General features: G+C 40.2%; 1 protein-coding gene across 1 annotated transcript; it reads left to right on the forward strand.

The window, feature by feature from the left end:
- The first annotated feature begins 2,005 nt into the window (after positions 1-2,005).
- On the forward strand, positions 2,006-18,931 carry LOC139709500 (diacylglycerol O-acyltransferase 1-like). The gene is made up of 18 exons (XM_071621461.1): positions 2,006-2,164; positions 4,816-4,905; positions 5,289-5,376; positions 6,642-6,682; positions 8,376-8,461; positions 9,461-9,513; positions 10,625-10,727; positions 11,840-12,085; positions 12,391-12,471; positions 12,894-12,997; positions 13,715-13,753; positions 14,195-14,236; positions 14,599-14,643; positions 15,293-15,405; positions 15,986-16,051; positions 17,266-17,353; positions 17,959-18,021; positions 18,520-18,931. Exons 2-18 carry the CDS (start codon positions 4,847-4,849, stop codon positions 18,688-18,690), a joined length of 1,488 nt encoding a protein of 495 aa, XP_071477562.1. The 5' UTR covers positions 2,006-2,164; positions 4,816-4,846; the 3' UTR covers positions 18,691-18,931.
- Positions 18,932-22,510: the final 3,579 nt, after the last annotated feature.

Consider the following 22,510-nt stretch of genomic DNA (forward strand, 5'->3'; position numbering starts at 1 on the left):
AAATCATAGGGAATATTTTGATTAAACTTGATAACACTGTTCACAGTTCTATAGACTTTGTGTAAAGTAAGATGTGGAATTACAGGTTTCCTGCAACCGTACCAGCTGTATCTTCCTCACCAAACACTCCAATGTCGTGTTTTGTGTCATTTCACCTACAGGATCCTGTAATGGTGATTGTTTCTTTTTCTCGGTCTTTTATTGTCTGGGTTTTGCTCAGGAACGGATGATTTTTTTCATGAATTCATATTACTCTCAACTGGACAAAATCATATGAAAAATTTGAGGCGATTAAGTAGAGTTTGAAAAAAAAAATTCTCATGTTTCTGTTTGATAGACCATCATGTCTTAAGATATGTTGTCTCTCTTGGTATATCACTATATTAGTGTTAGTTTCTCTGTTGTTTAATGCACAGATAATGTATGAAAAAGAGGCCTATATCTTAAACAATTTTTTTATCACTGATGTTTGTCATTTATAACTGCAAATTATAAAGTGCATGTGCTTGATCTAGTATATTCTATCAGTTGTTATTCTTCCATGTCCCCTGTCATTGTCATTGTCATTGTAATTGTCAAAGTCATTGCCATTGTCCTACAACAATTAAGTTGCTCTGCATGCAACACAGTTACTAGTACGTCAGCGCTTTGTGCACCTGTACAGCTGTGACAGTAGCCATGCGCATCTCCCGAGCGCATCTCCCCCTAAATGCGCATACAATACGCCATGTCCTTTCACCCCTCATACTAGTAATCGTTTACTAGTATGTAAATAGGTCACTGCGCGCACAAGAGATTAAATGACATCAAAGCTAAGGGCGCGTGCGTGATTATAACTTCACGCGTTGCCAACGTTGAAAAGGAGTGAACACAGTTACAAACATTACCATTCAGCAGCTACTAAGTATCCCTAGCTTGTCTAGTATCTTCAGCTGAGTCACATCTTGGTCAGTCTTCGAGATGCATTTCCTGTAAGTATTTTAAAGAACTGCATGCTTTTATAGTTTTCTCCGTGCAAAAAATTCTCGATACCAATTTGAATTGTCACATTTTTTGATAAAGTAAATCTACGCGCAAAATGTTGGAGTCTCAGATCGAGTCAGACCGTTTGTCTAGGAATCTAACTGCTTTCTTCTTCATTGGACCACTACATATATTTACCGGGTCCACTCTGTCTTACAGCGGATGACAATGTTTGGATTGTTAATTTGTCTTTAATTTTTTGTGATAAGCGCTTGTATTGTAAATATGGTTGTTATCATTACTACTCTACGTCATAAATATTGGCAAACTACCATGTTTGTGCAGTTTATGTACAATATGTATGCACGACAGAGGAGAAGTCATACACGTCTTGAACACGCAAAGTATTGGGCGGAGTTTTATTTTTGCTGCTCCGCGTACTAGAGTAGAGTAACCTACTACGACGTACCTTGTATGCGCCAACCAATGTACCACTAGTGCCAACACACAAACAGAGCTAGGGCCCATAGGGGTCTATTTCAGTAGGCCCTACATATGCAATTTCTTTGGGAGTGCAACGTTAACTGATTGATAAAACCAAACCATGACGTCATAAAATGTAAATGCGCGCACATAAGATTATGACATGAACGTGTTTATTTCCCTAATTTTCCGCTGGACGTGTAGAATATCGGTTATTCTTCGAGATGCAAATATCCTGTCAATGAGCCATCACGAAAAGATGAAAACTCACACACTGGCCACGCGCCAGATCAGAGTATAAAGCAACAGACCAACAACAATCGAACAAAAAAAAAGGGGGGCGGGGGCACAATCTCGAAGGTCGCGTGTGTGCGCGGATTGACCAGCTGATCACTTTGCTGGCCTCGTACAACAACACAGCAGATCACATGACTTGCGACTCTTCCTGAATTTTGACCACGGGTTTGCTGCATGTACACGCACTGCGGCGGCGCGGCGGCAGAGGGTTTACTACTTCACTAGAGAGAGATCCCAGAATGAATGGGACGACAGCATGTTGACTGTGTATAAATGGTCGCGTTGATGTGAATAAGTTAATAGTGAAGGAGAACGAAACTCGAACGAAAGGACTACGCTACGGAGCCTTGTGACGTGATTTTAGTGAAGGGTCAGGAAATATCCTCTGCGGTCATATTTTGGCATTGCCATTGAATTGTCGGTAACTATTTAGGTACCCCATTTGTACGTAAATAATTGTGTAGGATGAACCTAGCGCAGCAGATCTCTATTGACTCAGAGGTACACGCTGTGACCTAGGCTATGGACGGTATAGTAGTGTAGGCAAAGTTCACCTTCATATGAATAAAAGGGTCTACATGTTGATTGAGAAAATGTTAGATGCAGCAATATTAGTAACGTTAGAACACTTGAGTGAAAGTTCGAGGAAAAATATAAAATCAGACAATTCGTTCAAAAGTTATTAATTTTTTAAGTTTCTGTGCAGTCACAGTAGTCACTGCACTGGCCACTGTACACTGCTGCACTGCGCTAGCTCATAGATGAGAATAGTCTGCTACAATTCTACACAAGGTACTGAGTATATCTAGTCTAGGTGTCTGTCGACTGTAGTAAAGACAAAGTTACTACCTAACCTAGCTAGTAGAACTCTATACTTGCAATTAGTGGCAGTGTATCACTGTATGATGTTACATGTGTAGAACGATGTACAGGCCTACAGATACAGCTACATTTGTATTTTAAGGCAAATAAAAAAAGAGAATTCCACAAAATGTCACTGTTTGACATTGTTTGAAAAAAAGTAAGTTTTACAGTCCCTCAACTTGTTAATGTTACTGATGTTATGTACCAGGTATGTTTAAGGGCAATATCATTCCCCCTGCCTTCTGAAAGAGGTAAGTCAAGTGCTCTTCTATTATGTAAGAAAAGTAAAAAATGTTGAATTTTCTTTTTTTACATGCTAGTTTCTTTTATACTGTTCTACACATCACAAGCTGTAGCAATGTTAAGCCAGGCTGACACTTGCATGACTTTTGGCCACGACAGTCGTGGCAAGTCGTGACCAAAATTTTGAACATTTCAAAATTCTCGTCCCGACATGGCACGCAGGTCAAGACGGGTCTACGCCTACTTCATGCCAGTTTACGACTAGTTTGCGCACTGGCACGACTCGAGTTGTGCCAGTGCGTGCCACAGTCATGCCAGTGCTTGCCACAGAATCGTGCAAGTGTCAGCCTGGCTTTAGTCTTCTCATCCATCGATGGCAGCATTGAAACCTAACAAATTCATAACTTTGAACAGATTGTCCGATTCTCCTCAAACTTTCACTTACTGTATGTGTTCTACTAATATTGCTGCAGTCAATCTCTCAGTCCTTCGGCAAGGCAGGGCTGTATGCACACTAACCCTTACTTTTTAGTGGTCCATTCCTGGAAAAGTTACTAGTGGGCAATTCCAGCGTTACGGACATTACATTTAGAGAATTTTAGGTGACTTTGTTGGCTTAAAGACTTCGACAACACGGCATAATCATTCTTGATCCATTCATGGTTTATTCTGACCCAGTCATCCTGAAATGTCAACAGTCCAAGTTTTGATTAGTTACTATAAATCATTTGGTAGATATTATGCAAAATGTTTGCCGTGACGGACATTACATTTTTTGGACACGATTATTTACCTCCATGCGGATATGTTGAGAAATTTATGAATCAGAGCATTAAGTAAAAGGAATTTTCTTCTGAAATGAGTGCTCTGGGCATGTTTAAGTTGTAGATTGATAAATGGTGTGCAACACATTCAGCATTTAGTCTACAGGTTCCCAAATGTAGCGTTACGGGCATTACATTGTTAGCGTTACGGACATTACAACTTTGTCCACTTTTTAAAGTCCCAATATTCATATTTTAACACAGTCCATATCTCAGTCAAGGCTAATATTAGTGATTTTTGGTTCATTCTCTTAGAAACCATGAACTACTTTGAAACAAATGCTGAAGTGTTTCGGAGTATGGAATAATGAGAGTCAAAGATTGTGTGTTTTCACAAAATTGTCAAAAAATTTGCCCGAAAATGTGTTGTTTTTTTTAAGAATGCCTAAATACACTTTAATTGTATAAAAATACCACTCAAATGAAAGACCTAGACAAGTTCTAGCATTTAATACTAAATTTATCCCTGTAGCTCATATATTTTTCAAATTATTGCAGATTTACGATTTTTAGGAAAGGTAACATTTTTTTGTGGAATTGCCCCTGTCTGACAGTGATAGTTACTGGTCCTGAACCGTCGGACTGGACCAGTGCCAGTGTATCTTTCTGTGTGCATAGTGAAGGTCATGCTCTAGGTCATTGACTGAAAGATCAGTTTGTATCTGGTCGTCGGGGATATGATCCGCGGAGACTGCGTCTGGCTTCACGGATCCCCTCCGGAGGAGAGCGATAATGTCAAAAAAATAATTGCCTCCTCCGGACAGACGGATCTTTCTGTCTGGCTCTGTCACTGCTTTCTCAGTAGAGGCAGATTGGGCAAATACAGGTGGTTTGTACAAAGCTAATACATGTACAGCCGTGGAGGCCTACAACCCATGTGCCTTGTGTCATGCTTCACTCAATGTTGAATCAGAAAAGAAAATGATGATCGCCAGAAGAGACATAACACCATGCACACTATGGACAGTGAAAAGGATTGGGACAATTTGACAGTGCTGACAAAATTCATTTCGCCACATTCTTGTGGAAATTCTGCAAAATTTCATTTTCTATGAAATGGTTTTGTGATCAACTTCTTTTTTTTTTAAAACAGCTAGCAAAAGATGTTGACATATTGATTATCTGTTGTGATTTGTTGCAGCATTGTCCTGTGGTGTTTCCTTCGCTCCAAGATGCCTGCTGTCATTACAGCTGACCACCATCCGGAGTTTGACACTCGCCCGGACAAGCCGTGAGTACCAAAACCGGTGAAAATGGGGACATACAGTTTATGAACTTGTTTACCATACCAATTGTATATGTGTGACATCTTGCAAAGTTTAATGAGTCAAGAGTTGTGTTCAAAACTAATGGCACAGTCAACGCTTGACTAAAAATCAAGATTTGTTTCAGTGTATCAGGCCGAGTACCATATTCAAAGTGCCCATTAGCAACGCATTCAGAAAAAAAAATAGTGTTACTCGCACAAAATCCTCATCTTTAACTCCTTTAAAAGTTTTTTTTTTTTAGAATGACTGTTAAGCCCTCACATCGTCAAGTTCACGCTAGTGAAATTACATTACTGGTAAGACACACATGAAGCTAGGTGGTTTCTGTTTAATTTTCCCTTTGAAGGATGCACATCTCCCAGCCTTCCCTCCTGAGCCACACTAGTGGGTTTAACAACTACCGGGGACTCTTGAACCTCTGCATTGTCCTTCTGGTAAGAAAATCAAGTTCCCAAGAGCATTCATATCTAACGCTACACTGACTGTATAATATATTCACAAGTGTGTTTGTGTGTGTGCCCATCTTATACACACTGTATGTCTTAGTTTGTATTATTTGCCTCCTCCAGACATTAACAGCATCTTGGTTGTGTAATGACAAGGGGTTTGTATCAACATTTCAGATACTGTACATTTATCAGTTATTGTAGGAGCTGAAATTTGTTCAGCTGGTACCATTTGCCTGTTCATGTAGGACCTACATGACGTTGATGTCAAGCAAGTTGGATTTTTTTCTCATGGCATGCGAACTCATTACATCTGCTGATGGTAGTGCAAGGTGGTTAAAGGACAAGTTCACCCTCACAGACATGTGGGTTGAGTAAATGCAGCAATATTAGTAGAACACAACAGTGAGAGTTTGAGCAAAATCGGACAATCCGTTAAAAAGTTATGAATTTTTGAAGTTTCTGCTCAGTCACGGCTGGATGAAAAGACTACTATAGCTTGTGATGACACATGAGTACAACGATATAGGGAAAGAATAAAGAAAATTCAACATATTTCCATTTTTCTCCCATAACAAAAGAACACTCGACTTCTCTCTTTCAGAAGGCAGGGGGAATAACATTACCCTTAACATACAAGTACTGTAAATCACCTTTTGCTTTGATGCATGCCACATTGCAGATGCATATATGTAGAATTGTAACGATAGCCTGAGCATATTAAATTTGTGTGGCGAGAGGACGATGTTACATCTGTTCAATATTGTCACTGATGATTATCAGCACATTAGGAGTACACCAAGATGTGGATAAAATCGTTGAAACTTTTTTTTTTCCCCGGAACAATGACTACTTCTGACTTCAATCTGCAACATACAGTGTATTTATTTGTGAAGTTGTGTGACATCGTTCTGCTTATAAATGAGCTCTTCAGAAGTATATTAAAAAGAGATGTCAATTCCATTTCATGCAGCATTATTCTAAAGAGATATTTGTCCGGTTACACCAAAAGCTGTTCCTCTGTAAGATGTTGATTTGCCAAATGGAATTCATCGTGGATATGATTTCATGTCTGACTCATAAACAAACTTTCTTCTCATAACAAATTAGTGTCTAGATACACCAGGAATTGCTTGTGCACTGGCTTTAGATTAAATGTATAATGGCTTTGTATGTATGCGAATGTATACAATGGATACCCTAAGCTGACTCATGTCAATTCATTTTTATTGTATGTGATGATTCCATAACAGGGCATGTCCACCAGCCGACTTGTACTTGAAAATCTCATCAAGTAAGTAGACCATGACAACGTTGACTGCCAGAATTGTTTTACCAAGTATTTGAAAGTTGAAACCATTGACTGTCTAGCCAATTTATGACTGATTACATGAAGAACTCAATAGATTTTGAAAGTAATCTGTAAGACATGAATATAATTTTCTTGGCTTTCTAGTACACAATACCAACTAAATTGTTCTCACTATGTAGAAGTCCATGATACTGTTAAACTTCATAATAAGCTTCCCACCGCAAAGTATGAAAAAACTGTAAAATGTTTGTCTCCTTAGGACTGACCGTGGCATTATTCATTTTGTCGCCGGTGATACAATATGCCGTGTTTGCATTGTCAATAAGAGTTTGATTAGAGCTCATTCATTCAGTTATTAGTAGTTTTTTTTTTTTGATAGTATGAATGCCCCAGGTGTCACTCAATGCACGAGTTGTTGTGCTGAATTTACAAGGTAAGAGAAATAAAAGCTATCAAGAAGAAATATGGTCCCTTGCAATGCATACACAAACAGCGAATGACACATGTATTAACAGGATGAAATACATGACTCTCGTCCTGTGTTGTGATAAGTCCACCTTTTGTTTATAAGGTCAGCATTTGCAGAATTACAAAGATATTTACTGACAGGGAAAACGTTCATGCGTAGCATCTTCTTTCTCATGAAGTTCCTGTAGACTAGAGGAGTTGCTGCATACATACATGATGGTATACATACTTTATATCGTTTCATTCTTTGCAAATTTGTGAGTAGATTGGTCGTACTCGTGAAATTGACAACTTGTGAAAGTATTGCATTGTGCAACATAAATATCTTGTATATGATCTCCATGATAGAAAGTAAGTAAATTTCCTTGAACTGAAAAGAAATACCACTTCATTTCTAATTCCTTCACTATGGTTCTCAATTGCTAATTCAACCACATAGTAACAAACACAACACATAAAAACCGCCAACTTGTTCAAGATTTCTGTTTTACGGCATGTCTGATGGTACATAATGACTTAAGCCCAAACATCAACCAGATGTAATTATACAACGTCCAAGTAGATCCTTGTAATTTGATTGGAGGATTGTCGGTCACGTGATATTCAATAAGTACTCCATTCAGCGCGCCTTGCAATTTTGGTTCTATTTTTGCGTGCAACTTGGTTCGATTTTTTCGTTCTATTCCACGGTTCGAGAAATTGTACGGTACTGCGTGTACTGTGTGTTGCATATTGAGGATCGCATGCAGCTAGCGCAGTGTACGTGTGCGGTACATGCATGCGCGTACGTAGGCCTTCGTAGCGGTAGTGTACGTGTATGAGCGCTAGGCTGTGACCTGTATCTAAACGCACTGATTGCACAAGCCAGAAAGAGAATCGCAGTGGATCCACATGTAAGTATGGCTATGTTTTTCATACATATATAGACTTCTAGGCCTACTTAGACCAAAAAGATCTACTTGGACGTTGTATAAATCAAATAGTGTATGGTCTTTACTCGTGCAATGGAACGAGATTTCGCACTCGGTGAAAGATGAGGCGCTCTATTCAACTCGGCTTCGCCTCGTTGAATAGAGCGCCTCTATCTTTCACCTCGTGCGAAATCTCGTACCATTGCACTCGTGACCATTCACTATTTGTATACTAATACCTTTACTACCTGCCACTGTTTCATGCCTTTCCAAAATTTGTCCCTGCTCCGCTCCAGGTATGGCATTCTGATGGACCCACGGATCTGGTTCAATATCTTCCTGGAAGACCCCTACAGCTGGCCCAACCTTGCTCTTATCATCTGTGAGCATTGTTGTCATTGTTGTAGTAAATGACGTTTATGATTGCACTGCTCTCTCATTCAGAAATATATCATCCCTGTTTGCGACAGGATACAATTGTACCTACTGTATACGCAGAGTATTTCGCGAGGTTTTTATTTTCACGAATTTCGCAAGTCAGCTGCTATTTGCGAAATTAAAAACACACAAAAATATTGACTCTAATGCCAGTATGAATGTGACATACGCATATACATTTCTCCATTCTGTACAGAACTCCATGATCCGAATTTAACCACTCGCGAAATTGTCAGGAAGTCCCGATTCGCAAAAAATTTAGACTCATGAAATATGGCGTTTACAGTATTTGCAGCAAGGGCCGTTTCAGTCATTTCTGAAAAAGCCCAATCAGGTGCAGAGTACTCCCACTTCCTCTAACACTAGCGAGCACCTCATGGCTTTGATTAAATTGGGACTAAGCACAATTGGTGCTCTTTAGCTGTTTTATCGATGAATGAAACTGCCCTTGCCACAAATAGGCACCCTGTCGCAAATAGGGATGCTTAATATATATACATAAATATTGAATGACATTAGCATATCCTTCAGCTTCAAATTATATTGCACTTTTCATCTTATGATGTGGAACAAGCTGCTGTAGGTAATAACTCAAGTATTGAAATTGTAGTGTGTGTGTGTGTGTGTGTGTGTGTGTGTTTCACCCTTGCTGCCAAAAAAATGTGGATTTTCTTTGATATTCAGATTTTGCGACTCATTAATTATGTTGGTACTTCTGCTGATTTTTCTTTTTCATTATTATTCCTGCAAGTGCTGTAGGTTGTGGGTATTTGTGTTGGCAAGTGGGGTAACTTCTTTAAAAGTAGACTAGGGCTTTTGAAGGTATAGTACTGGTATCTGTAAAATGCTTCTTTGCTCTATGATGCATCACTACTGTCTGTAAACTCAGGACTATCGTGGAAAATTATCATGGCAATCATTTTTTTTCTTTCTCCCCATGCAGTCCTTAACTTCTTCATCCTCTTTGCCCTATGGATTGAGAAGCTTGCCTCCAAGGTATTTCTTTCATACCTCTCTCTGATCATCCTTTATTGTCTCATGTTGCATCACTACTGAGCATTTCAAAGAAAACAGAGCTATTCAATATTTTAAAGCAGGGTGAAATTCTTACAGAGCCTTTTGTGGATGATATTGTCTCTATGATAACTGCGCTTGTTATTGTCGCTGTATTTTCTAATGAAAGCTTGATGGTCTCCAAACCTGGTAAATACCATTGTGGTAATGTGGCATTGCGGCAGCCGAATCAAAAATGCAATTCCATCGAGGTTTTAGGCAGATTATAGCAAAATAAAAGATGCCATCTGTTTCTGTTGTTGTTGCTGTATATCCTAATGAAAGCTTATGGTCTCCAAACCTGGTAATTATCATCATGGTATTGTGGCATTGTGGGCTGCCAAATCCAATATGCAAGTCTATGGAGGTATTGGACAGATTATAGCCAAATTCAAGATGGATTGGATTTCTAATCACACCCAGTTTGCATGGCATGCCACATTTCACTAGATAAATCATTTACATTGCTGTGGTTAGGAAAAAATAGTGGTAAGTCGGTGAAATTCATATGCCCAATTTCAAAAAGTTTCCATGTCATTTTGTAATCATGTGTTCATCTGTCATGTTACCGCGATGAGGTTAGAGACAGGAAAGCGTGAGAGACCTCTGAAATGTTGAAAATCTGAACTGTGACATTTGTTCAAATGTTAAAATCAAAGTCTTAATTAGTCCTGTCTGAATTTCAGAGTGTAAGAATGTCATGAAATTTGGTACGAAATTTCTGTAAAGTGTTTTGAATTTATCTGTTGTTTTTTTTTTCAATGCCTGATCTGTGTAAAATGGAGGCACTTTTTAGGTGGATTTCTATTTATTCATCTTATTATCACCTATGGGACAAATAATAAATCTTTATGAAGCTAAAGAGTGTTGGTATGGAGAATTTTAAATTGCAAAATCAGCTGAGATAGTGATGGCTGACTTTTATCATCATGACAGGTCACTTTATAAACTTGTACAGTGTGCATCGTGTAGGCACAATTTTATGTCTTCCACAAGTGAGATGAATGGAGGTGTGAACGTGACACTGCTTTATTTCTTTCTCACTCTACACCAGGACTTGATTGGACCACAGTTGACCAAGGGACTTGTCGTCATCAACACCATGACCGTGTTCCTCTTTCCTATGGCCACAATCTTGTACCTCAAGCCGAATCCTCGTACGTGCGGCTCTCCTGCGACCTCTCACATAAACAGGAGGAGTCCAACACACTCTCACAGTCTTTCATAAACCAACCAGTACACTTCTTCTACATCACCAGAATCATCTGCATCATTTAGTGTCTTGTTTCCTAGACAGAAAAAAAAGTAACAAAATGATAAGAATTATTCCCCTCTTCGTTTGTGTTCATTTCATTTCATACTGTCCCTGTGATTGTAATTATCAAGTACGAAAAACAAGAGTGTGGACACAATGCAAAGCCTATATTGTTCCTTTCATCTTTGGCATTTGACTATCATCTGTTTGACATTAAGAGTCGAAGAGGCCAAAAATAGCTGCTGCGTAACCATAGTCAGAAACTGGTAACTTAACCCGTTGAGGACGGTTTTATTTTGCTATAACACGCATTTCCCACAGACACCTGCCCGAGTATACTCGGGACTCGTCCTCAACGGGTTAAATGACGTCTCTTTGTACCCCTTGTTGTATTTGACCTGCTCATTCAAGATGAGAAATAACAGAAGCTTTTCCAAGTGTAGATGACATGACTTGCAATATATCTGCCTAAACCATTGCACAGTAGCACAGTCAAGTGTAATGACAAGTATGACATGCGATTGCTGTTATGATGAAACAGAAATGACATCTCCCTTCATGGTCTTCTCTGTTTGTATAGGAGAAATTCATGCATCCCGATAGTGTCATACAAACACATACTAAATAAAGTTCTTGTAAATTTTGATATATCTCTTCCATGAAATAATATGCTGAATATATCGCGATGTTTTTTATTTTCGTGAATTTCGCAAGTCGGGTGCTATTCACGAAGTTAAAGACACGCAAAAATATTGACTCTGATCCCGATGGGAATGTGACGTACGCGTGTACTATTCTCTGTTCAGTACAGAACTCCATGATCACAAATTTAAGCACTAGCAAAATCGTCAGGAATACCCGATTTGCGAAAATTCAGACTCACAAAATATATGGCCTATACATGTGTGACACCCACAGACAGATATTTCATTGTTTTGATAACTTCAGAACCCAGTAATATCAGACACCGGTCAGTACACCCTTCAAAGTATGGTTGTTACTTCCTTTTTACAGTGGGCTCCTTCGTCAGTCTTGGCGCCTATACCATCGTGTTTCTGAAGCTGATCTCTTACGCCGCGACCAACCAGTGGTGCCGTGCAGCTCTGAAGCAGGAGGGCGCCGGTGCGGGCGCTGCCGCTGCCAAGGCTGACAAAAACCGGGAAGTACGCCGATCGCCTCGCCGCCATTCCACCCCTCAGCAGACGCTGAGAAAGCGGTCGTCACATCGGCGCAACAGTGACGGTGGATCTTCGTCACAAGGTAATCTTCAGACCTCAATGCAGCAACACAGTTTGTAAGACTGGATTACAAGTGTTGTGGATGTTGCTCATTGCTTTACGTCTATAGGTGTCTTACAAATTGACAAGCTCTCCCAGTCATTTTTTGAGACAGATATGCACAAAAATTGACGAGCAAAGTTAAAGATGCATGCCCAGATCCGTCCATCACAGAATTGGTGCTGTGAGGCTGTAATGCTTGTGTCTGTGTTGAAACCTTCTTGCATATTATGTACAATGTATATTGCACATTGTAAAATTTACGCTTATCTCATGTTTTTTATTTAGCCAATGGGAACGCAGCCAGTGACCATGATGAAGTCAGTACTGGTCCTCCTGTCAACTATCCTGACAACCTTAACATCGTGGGTGAGTGATTCACTTTGGGGTTTTTTCTGAATTAACCTGAACCAAAGACTAATTTCCAGGTAATCTGTTTTGGAATGTTTCTGAAATCATGTTTAATGTTTCAAACAGAGTTAATCAATTTGTTGGCATTTTCTCCATCCCTAACCCTGTTTCAATGTCAGAGGCACTACTCCTCTGAGTCCATTGATTCAAGACTTTGTTTTGCATGCTACATGTTTTCAAATCTTGATTCGTTCTGTTGCATTAGTCTATGTTCTGCCTGTGAATACCTAATTAACTTGATTCCCATCAAGTTTGTTTCATCTTTTGTTTTGTTTGATGACAAGTAAGCCACAGTGATATGAAGTAAAGGAGTTGAATTTCCAAGGATTTGCTGATATTCAGATCTATGAAGATGCTTTTGTTAATTGTTTGTTCACTAGACATTTACTATTTCATGATGGTTCCTACACTGTGCTACGAACTCAACTTCCCGCGGACTAAGAGAATGCGTAAAAGGTTCCTCATCCGGAGAGTGGTTGAACTGGTTTGTATATTTTGTTATTTCCTACTTTTTGTTTTCAGTGAAATGTGTGTTTTGTTTTTGTTTTTGTTTTTGTGGTCTCCAAGATGGAAGGAGAGTTCAGAATTAAATTTTGTTTGCGTTCGAAAAAAAAAAAATGTTCTCTCTTTTTGAGTTTTGTCATTATAGTTGAAATTATTTCGTTACTAGTATATGTTAGCCTACAACTTATAACTAACACACCCCTTTATCCAGTCCTTATCTAGACAAGCAAAAGAGTCTCTTATTTTTTGCTGCCTTTCACATTATGTGAAATTTATTAATCAAAAGTGATAGGAAGATGCAAATGTTGTATTGTGGTTGTTTGGAGGCACAGAACGTCGCTCCACCAAAAATCTGAAATGATGGAAAAAGCTTTGTACCCATCAACACGGGAGTCCGTAAAGAATGTTTTGTTTGTTTGGGGTTTTTTTTTAAGGCTAATAATTCTGATGTAGTGCTTCTTGTATCCAGGTAATGGAGCAAAGATCTTGTTTGTGTCTATGCAACTTTTTCACAGCCAGAATTTGTAGTTTAAATGATCACTTTTCTGTTGCCTGATCAGAAGTGTTGGTATGTACAAGAACAAATCACTAATTTACGCAAAATTCTACTTCATTGGTGCAGTGCATAAAAGTAATTCTGCATATTGTGATTATTCAACATGCACATTCTGATATTTTTTTTTTCTTTTCTTTTAAGGTTTTCCTTACCCAACTCTGCCTGTGCCTCATCCAACAAGTAAGTTATAAGAATTTCAGCTCCATTTTTACCATGTTAGAGGAGGGGGGAGTGAAATAAAACTTAATTTTATCAGCTTGTACTGAGAGAGTGTTGACTTGTGGCCCGAGTGTAGTGTGTATCTTAGATCGTGAGAAAGGTGGGGTTGATACAATTATGAGAGGCATTAACAAAATGGTAAAGCTTTCATCCTGTAGGATCTTCACATTGACTGTCTGTAGCATGATTATCCTCTTACAGATCGTAGCTAAAGAAACAGGTTGATTTCACTAGATGATGTGGAAGTGTTTGTGGAGAAGACTGTGTACTTTTGTTTCCTTTTTTGATATAAAGAGCATTTAGGTGTTTGCCAACCCTGTGCCATCAAATTGGTATTTGTTTATATGCCATACAGGAGCAACTTTAATAGGATAAATGATTGTCACTTTTTTGTCTTTTCAGTGGATGATCCCAACAGTGCTGAATGGAAGGGAACCGTTCACTGTAAGTCAATGCCAGAGTTGATGTATTCTGTGTTATGCGTAGGTTTATACCCTCAACATTTGAACAAATTACTTTATCTTTTATCGTTCATTCTTCCCAAAGGAAAATAGTCACACAGTCTTTCTATTGGCATATTCAGAAAATATAATGTGGAGTGTATTGTTGAAGTGTAAGGAGAGAAGTAGAAAGGACTTCCTGAAAGTTGTACCTTTATGCCGATATCAGTCAAGGATGAAACGGCAGAATCTCAAGAGTTTTTATCCCGTATGAGGAATGGAGTGTATTATTTTGTTGTGATCTGTTGGTAAATAATCCGCTATCAAAGTTACTACTTGTTTACTTGCATTCTCTCTTCCTTTAAGAACATGGACGTGAAGAGAATCGTCGAACGGGTTCTCAAACTTGCCGTAAGTGATGCGTACCCTGTAAAATTACCTTTCAGAAATTGTGACATGGTGGTGTCTTTTGGTTCTTCAAAATAGCTCCTTTTTGTCATGTTACAATGACAATTTCTTGTTTACTGGTAGTTCAATTTGCTTGCCTTACACATCATGATAAAGAACTTTGAATTTTTGCATGGACTTTGCGGGAGCTCTTCTTAGTTCCACATATCATTTGTCAATTGGATCAAAGTTGTGGAGAAGCTCAATCTTTGTATTTGTTGTTCCTTTCCTTGTTAAATCTTGTTTAATTATGTGTGTGGAATGTGAACAAGTGCTAGACTTCCTCTCACACGGAATGAGTGAGTAATTGTGGATGAATGCCGGAATCTGTGTTGACTTTGATAGACTTTGAATTGTAAGTGTTTCCATGGTAGTAGTGGGTTGAATTTCTACTATTTGATGATGTATCCCTACTTTTGTCAAAACATTAATTCATTTTACTCTCTCTCTCTCTTTGGAGTAAGTTCCTCTTGGATTGCCATGACAGTATTCGATTTTTTCTAAGAATTTTGATGGCATACCTCTCTTCTGATTCCAATGATTCCTGAACGCTGTCACAGAACCAAATAATGTGCTGTCAAGTTTATCCAGTTCTAATGCTTTCTCCCCCTAGGTCCCAAACCACATCGTATGGTTGATCTTCTTCTACGCATTCTTCCACTCGCTAATGAACATCTCGGCGGAAGTATGTTATTTTGCTGACCGACGATTCTACCTCGATTGGTGGTAAGCTTTGAGAAGAAAAGTGCAGCTTGTACTTTTGAAGGACTGCTTGCTATCTCGCCATTATTTCTTGATGAATGTCTGTGTGTAATTCCCAGTGTTAGTTGAAGAGACTTTTTACGTCCTACAAGGAGTTTACCTACTTTATTTCCTTTTGACAGAGATAACTTAAGTTTTTTTTTTTCTCTCTCTCTGTGAATGCATGCTTTTATTAATACAGAAAATGTTTAGCAAACAAATGTGAGTGAAGTTCCTCTAATAGATAATTTCATGTTGCTGCCTTACAAAATTGAAAAGCAGATTGATTCAAAGATCTGGGGCCCGTTTCATACTTGTCATAAGTGAAAGTTGTCATAGAAAAGCTCTGTATGAAGAGATCAAGTCACTGATGTATCTGTATGAAAGATCAAGTGATGTATTTGATGTTATAGTGAACAAATGTGTTAAGCCAGTATAGAGTTCTGTATGGAAATATCAGTATATGCAGTCAGTTGTCATATTATAGGAAACATACCATTGAGGATGCATGCAGACCATATGGCAGCATATCCATCGTGAGAATTTTGTCTACAACTTCCCGCAGGAACTCGGAAACGATTGCATACTTCTGGAAAAACTGGAACATACCTGTACATCGCTGGTGTGTCCGGTGAGAGATTTGATTTTTCCTTCAGGAGTTTCTCTTTGACTTGATGTCATTTGCACCTTTTGATATCATAACTACAATTTCTTCACTGTCAAACAGTGTTAAAAATTAATCTATTATAAAAGCAAGTGACATTAAGTTTAAGGAAATAGGACACTACTTCTTGTGCAGTGCCTGTGTGAAAAACTGGTAAACACAAAACAAGAAGACAGAGATTGTTAAGTTTGTCAAACTGCTTTGAATAATTTCTAATACCACTTTTGCATGAATGCATGCATGCAAGAGAGCACACAAGTGCTGGGAGAGGAGTTAGGACCCCTAAGTTTAGGGAACGTGTGTATGCTCTTGTATTAAAGCAAATAGCAAGTGGTTATCAGTGCCCCCTACCACAAGAAATCTTATGGACTGGGTCATGTGTAGGTCAACCTATGTCATGTCACCATTATCAATTAAAGCAAATAGCAAGTGGTTATTAGTGCCCCCTACCACAAGAAATCTTCTGGACCTGGTCATGGGTAGGTCAACCTATGTCATGTATAGTGTACAGTTCTGTGTTCAAGGTTTGCTGTGAACACAGCTGTGCTATCAGCACTAAGAGTTGCTGCATTTTTTGCTTCTCCATAATTTGTTGAGAACGCTCAATATAAGCTGAACCGGGCCATTGCATCAGTCCAGATGTCATCATAAGGTTCAATGACATTTGTTCCTGCGACAATTGCTCCCGTGAAATATCTTCATGCTAAGCCAAATATAAATTCTACCCACAAACATAACCCTAACCCTTATCCTAATTCTTGCATCAAAGTATATAAATCTAAAACCCTATCACAACCCTAACCCTAAGTCCTTGAGAGAAAATACGATCAGAGCAACTGTCCCAGAAACAAATGTCGTGTCACCATTATCAAATGCACCTTGTTGACAGCAAACTGTGAGTCTCATTGTCAGTGATCAACATCATGTGAACATGTACCTCAAATTATTGCAGGGCAAGATCACCCATCTCTAGCCACGTGATGACAGTGTGTGAACATGGTCGTCGTGATCATCGACTCGAACTAGATTTGACCAGCTGTTCGATTACAGTCCCAGAGATACTGGCAGTATCAGTCCACAAAATAAGTCCTTTCAGTTCCCTCATGCTCCTTCAAGCTGCAGCCAAGGGTGCATCCCTGGCAAAATCTCATGTTCTCTGTCTTTCATCTGATCCCCTGCAGACATATCTACAAACCACTCCGGGATAAGGGTTACTCCAGGAAGACATGTCAACTCGTCGTCTTTCTGGTGTCAGCCATATTCCATGAGGTGAGCATCGGCTTCAAGTGTTCACTCTTGTAGGAGACACGTCCCAATACGCAGTTGCATCCTTGTATCAAATCTGGGGGGGGGGGGGTCGCAAATTGGAGCTGACTACCTTTCTTGCAAGTTTGTTTGGCATTGTATTTGCAGTCAAACTAAAATTTTAGTGAATATTGTTTTCGGTAAGAGTTTTCTTAATTGATATGCTCTGTTTTGTCATGGATCATGAATAGCGGCATCAGCCAACCTGAAATATTTTGCCTTATGTACAGCACAAAGTCTATTGGGCTATTTCCTGTGGTTTGCTGGCACCAATTTCGTGGAAGTGACCTTGTGCTGGCTTCTCACAAGGCATTGCTTTTGTATGTGTAGTGTTTTTTCATTGAATTCTATGCTTTAGGATAGAATGAGTGAACACTAGAGTTAATGAATGAATGAATAATCAGTTGCACCTTGTGATTTTTTTTTTCGTAACACGACAAGTGCATGCTATGATATTATCATTAGTTGAGTAGAACATTAGATGAAGTATCATGTGTGGATGATGTAGGCATGGCAAACTTACAGCGAATAGGAAATCTCGAACCTGGCTCTACTTTTTCCTTCTCCAGTATCTGGTGAGCATCCCTCTCCAGATGTTCCGTCTGTGGGCGTTCTTTGGCATGCTTCTCCAGGTAAGACCCCCAAGGGTGAATGAAACAACAGCCCCCATGGGGTTGTATTCTGAGCCCATTTTAACTCTTTTTAAATCTCTTGTAACAAATCAGTATTCTGAACACTGTTCTAACTCTGTTATTCTTTTTAAAATTGTTGTAACTTTTTTTTATCTTGCACTCCTCTTTCATAGCCAGTGTCATTCCTGATGTTATCATTTACATTAATAGCAAATATTACTGTTATAGCTGGTGCTTATGATAACAAAAGTAGTAGTAAAGTAGTAGTAGTAGTAGTAAGTAGTAGTAGTAGTAGTAGTGGTAGTAGTAGTAGTAGTAGTAGTAGTAGTAGTGGTAGTGGTAGTGGTAGTAGTAGTAGTAGTAGTAGTAGTAGTAGTTATAGCAGCAGCAGCATTATTAATAGTAGTAGTAATGATAAGTATAATATAATGATGATAGTTACAATAATAATAATGATATACATGATTTACACTCTCCAACTTCTCTTGCTTCGTACAGCTTCCGCTTGCCTTGCTCACGGAACGTGTCGATGGTCACTTGGGCAACATGCTGGTCTGGCTGTCTCTCATCATCGGCCAGCCGGTAGCAATCTTCCTGTACTTCCACGACTACCTCGTGTTGCACGGGACGTTGCTCTCCCAAGTGGCCAATGCGACGGCCACCCCGTAACATCAGGGGTGGCCTCATTTTTTTCTGTCTCGCAACATCCTTTCACTACTTTTTTCTGTCTCGCAACTTCCCGTCACTTTTATAAGCAAGTAATTTTTTTGGAGGGGTAAAAAAAGTTCAAAAAATTGTGAATTTTGCAGAGATGAGAAGGACACTGAGGTTTTTTGAGCCTTGCTCTTATCATGGTATGGTCGTAGGAGGGAAGAGCAAGTTGACAAGCCGTGCATGTAGGGAGGACGGTTGAACGAGGAAGCAGGATGTGGGACTGGTAGCTGGTTGCTGCAGGGAGCAGTGGGCCGGGATGCCTCGACTGTCCTGGGATTTGACACGGAGTGGGTTCGGGGATTACGCACCCAAGTCTGGCAGTAGATGGGGATAGGGTTACGAGGTGTGCGCTACCTTCTGGTGCGTGAGGGAGTCCCTCTTCTGCCTCCGGAGACCAGCCAGTGTTGGAAATGTCCCAAGGCAGTATGGGCTGCTTGGCATGCACCATCCCAGTGCTCCGATGCAGGGGGATGGCAGTCTGTCACAGGCATGTGCATTTCTACAGGGGTGGATGGGCTTGCGCACAGTTGCATGACCGCCTCTCGGGGATTGGATGAAGGGAGAGTGTTCCCTATGGTGATCTTGCACTCTCCAAGCGCTAAATCTGTACACTGAACATCCTGTGTACTTGTTGCAATGCCATTAGAAAGGTCATGTGGCTGCCAGTGACAACATACAATCAGTGGGGAATGCTAATTGTTGCCATATAGTGAGATGCCAGCTGGGCCAACTGTATTCCTACCTGGCAGGCAGATTTAATGACTTCTCACATCAAACATCTTGGTTAAAGACTATAAAAGTGCACACTCACAAGTGTACTTAACCCTTGCCTATTGATTTTCAAATAGAGCATCCATCAGTAAGAGTGCTCTCACTTTTGCCTTCAATTTTTTCCCCCATCCAAGGTTACCCTTAGTTGCAAAAAACATAAATCAATCAATAAAAATCATGCAATCCTGAATCATTTTGGGAATGCACCTGAAACTTATCCCATCTGACTCAGACGGTTGTTGTTTTCACTGCTGGCACCATGTGACATCACTTGTGGGAACACACTGCACCTTTCTCTCGAGCCGTGTAGCTTGCACCTTGCACTGTGGCGCGCAGTCTGTGGGTCCATGCTTGTACCGCGAAGACAGTACACCCCAACCCCACTCTGAATTCCAACCCCAGACAACCTTGGAGCCTGACATCGGGGATTGCTTGGGCCTCACATGCAGGTGGGGCTGGAATTTTGAGGTAGTTGGGCATGATGAGAGGGGGATCTAGTCATACATGAGCCAAGGACAGAGGTTGACTTGGACCATGGTGGCCACTTACCACCTTTGAATGTTTAGTAACGTCTTGGACTGGAGATTTGGGGACGCATGCTTGGTTAACAGTGATCTGTTACGCCTGTAGAACCACATTCAGTTCTTAGATCTTGAATGCTCAACTTCTTTCACAACCCCACATCACACTTCACACACACACAACCATCCGGCACAGTCCTACAATATCTGGCATCCTGGAAACGCATACATTTCATGTGTTCCACACAATATCCATCTACTACCCATACCACCTCTGTCCTTTGGGACCCAGGGCTGCTAAGTAGGTAAGATTTTGCATTGTTTTGATATGTTTTTGCTCTTCATTCAATTTATGTTCTTTTGATATGATTATGTCGTAGTGTAAGATTTTATTTATTATGCATAGTATTTTAAATGTTCCTATTATTATTTCATGCTTATTGCTCGCCATATATATGTATATTTTTTCTTTTTTAACTCTGCACGGATTATTTATTCTTTTTATGCGCAGAGTTTGGCAGCACTGGGTCCCACCGTGATAGTTTTTTGTACAGTTTAAGTCCACCCCTAACATTTACACACTGTTGTCATTCCGGATAGCAGGTCATAGATTTCAGAACTGAATGTAGTTCTACAGATGTCGCAAATCGCTGTCAATCAGGTGTGTTTCCTTGGTCTGCCGTTTGAGCCGTTGTTGGCATCCAGTGGGGGATATGTTGTCGCTCTGTTCCACGGCAACCTTTTGTCTCTGACTCACGCATGGGTGGCTTCCCTCGTCTTCGTGCTCAGTTGCCTCAATTTTCGAGTCGCGGTTGGATGCGAGGTCCAATCTGTTCCCGGTGTCACTTTCCGGGGGCGTCTGAGGTTTGGGGTCCAGTGTAGTGTTGAGATGAACCGTCTTTGCAGTGCACTCAGGGGCCTGTGGACTGTGTACCACAACGCTAGATGCAAACTATTTTTGTTCGAGTAAAGATACAGTGAGTCTCTGTGAGCGGTGTCATGTGGTACACTGTACCAGCAGTGGAGCATTGATCCGTCTTGTTAGGCGGGGAAGTTTAACTATAGGTCTGTTCCCAAATGATTCAGGATTTCATGATTTTCCAGTAAAACAAAATCCGCAAATTACCTAACAATGTCTCTCAACGGGACAAATTTCATACCTGGCCACCATTAGATTTATGGAGATAGATGTGAAGCGAGCATTATATTTCAGTTCTCAAAATACTACCAACCCAAACTCCAGTCTCATTTTCGGCTCAATACTTCATTTATTCGTCCACTCAGACATCTGCTTGCTCACACATTCATCTCTCTGTCCATTAATGCATGACGTGTGGATGTCCTTGTTCATCCCTCGTTGTGCATTTATTTCATCTGTCAGGCATTCATCATTTAAGTGACTGTCTCTTTCATAATTCAATACTATGTGTCCTTATCAGTCATTCCAATTCAGCTTTAGCAGTGACCTGGGAGTTGCTCAGTTTCCCTGTATGTTACCTCCACCAAAAAAAATCCCCCCCAAAAAAAAAAAAAAAAATCCCAAAAAACAAAAAACAAAACAGAACTGTAAACCCCCCCCCCCCAAAAAAAAAAAAGAACTAACAAAAAATTTGAAAAAAAAAAAAACCAGAGTACAAACAAGACCAGCAAAAACTACTGCAAGCATTCTCAACGAATGCTGTGTGAAGATATGCAACCTGCATATCTATGAGATAGGTTTACGTGTAGTCACCCAGTTAAACACAACCTCCATCTGTACAGGATAAGTTAAACAACCCAGCTTAACTATAAAAATGGATATTAGATTAGATAAAGAATATAATAAAAAATAAGAAACACACAAACAAAAAGAGATAATACAGCCAAGTGTACGGGACCTTACAGAGCCCAGCACATGTCTTGCTGTAAAGGGTGGGGGGGGGGGGGGGGGGGAGAACAATTGTCCATGTCTACTGCCCTTGTCTGGCTAACTTTACACAATGGCAATCAGATTCCCAAAGCTCCCATCTCACTGAAATCTTGTCACTTGTGAGGTTGAGCGCCCCATGCACCAGCATGTTCCATCATCAGTGGGTTGTAGAGAGGTCGTCGTGCTTCTGTCCGGCAGACCCTTCTGCCTTCTCGCAGAGATGTACACAATGTGACAGCTGCTAGAACCAGCACCTTTGCAGTGGGATGGTCCATGTTGAATGGACCGTACTGCCGCAGGCATTTCAGCAAATGGTCTGTTTGAAGGTGGGTGGTGGTGGGTGCGGTTGGTAAACCCTTGTCCCTTTCACACTTGAAGTAACGTTCACCGAGCGGCCCTTCTTCCCTGCTGCTTTACAGAAGTGTGTGATCTCAGTGCCTTCTTCACGGCGATGACTGGGGCGACCAAGGCATCCTTGCTCCCTGTTTTCTTGTCAGCGGTCAGCCACGGGTCCCAGCTCTGCTTTGTCGTCCAGCTCATTTTCCCTGCCTGTTTCGGTCAGTTGCTTGTTCTT

This window comes from Diadema antillarum, unplaced genomic scaffold, assembly GCF_040938485.1.
Source record: "Diadema antillarum isolate AM-2024a unplaced genomic scaffold, OU_Dant_1.0 seq00001438_RagTag, whole genome shotgun sequence".
NCBI lineage: Eukaryota > Metazoa > Echinodermata > Echinoidea > Diadematoida > Diadematidae > Diadema > Diadema antillarum.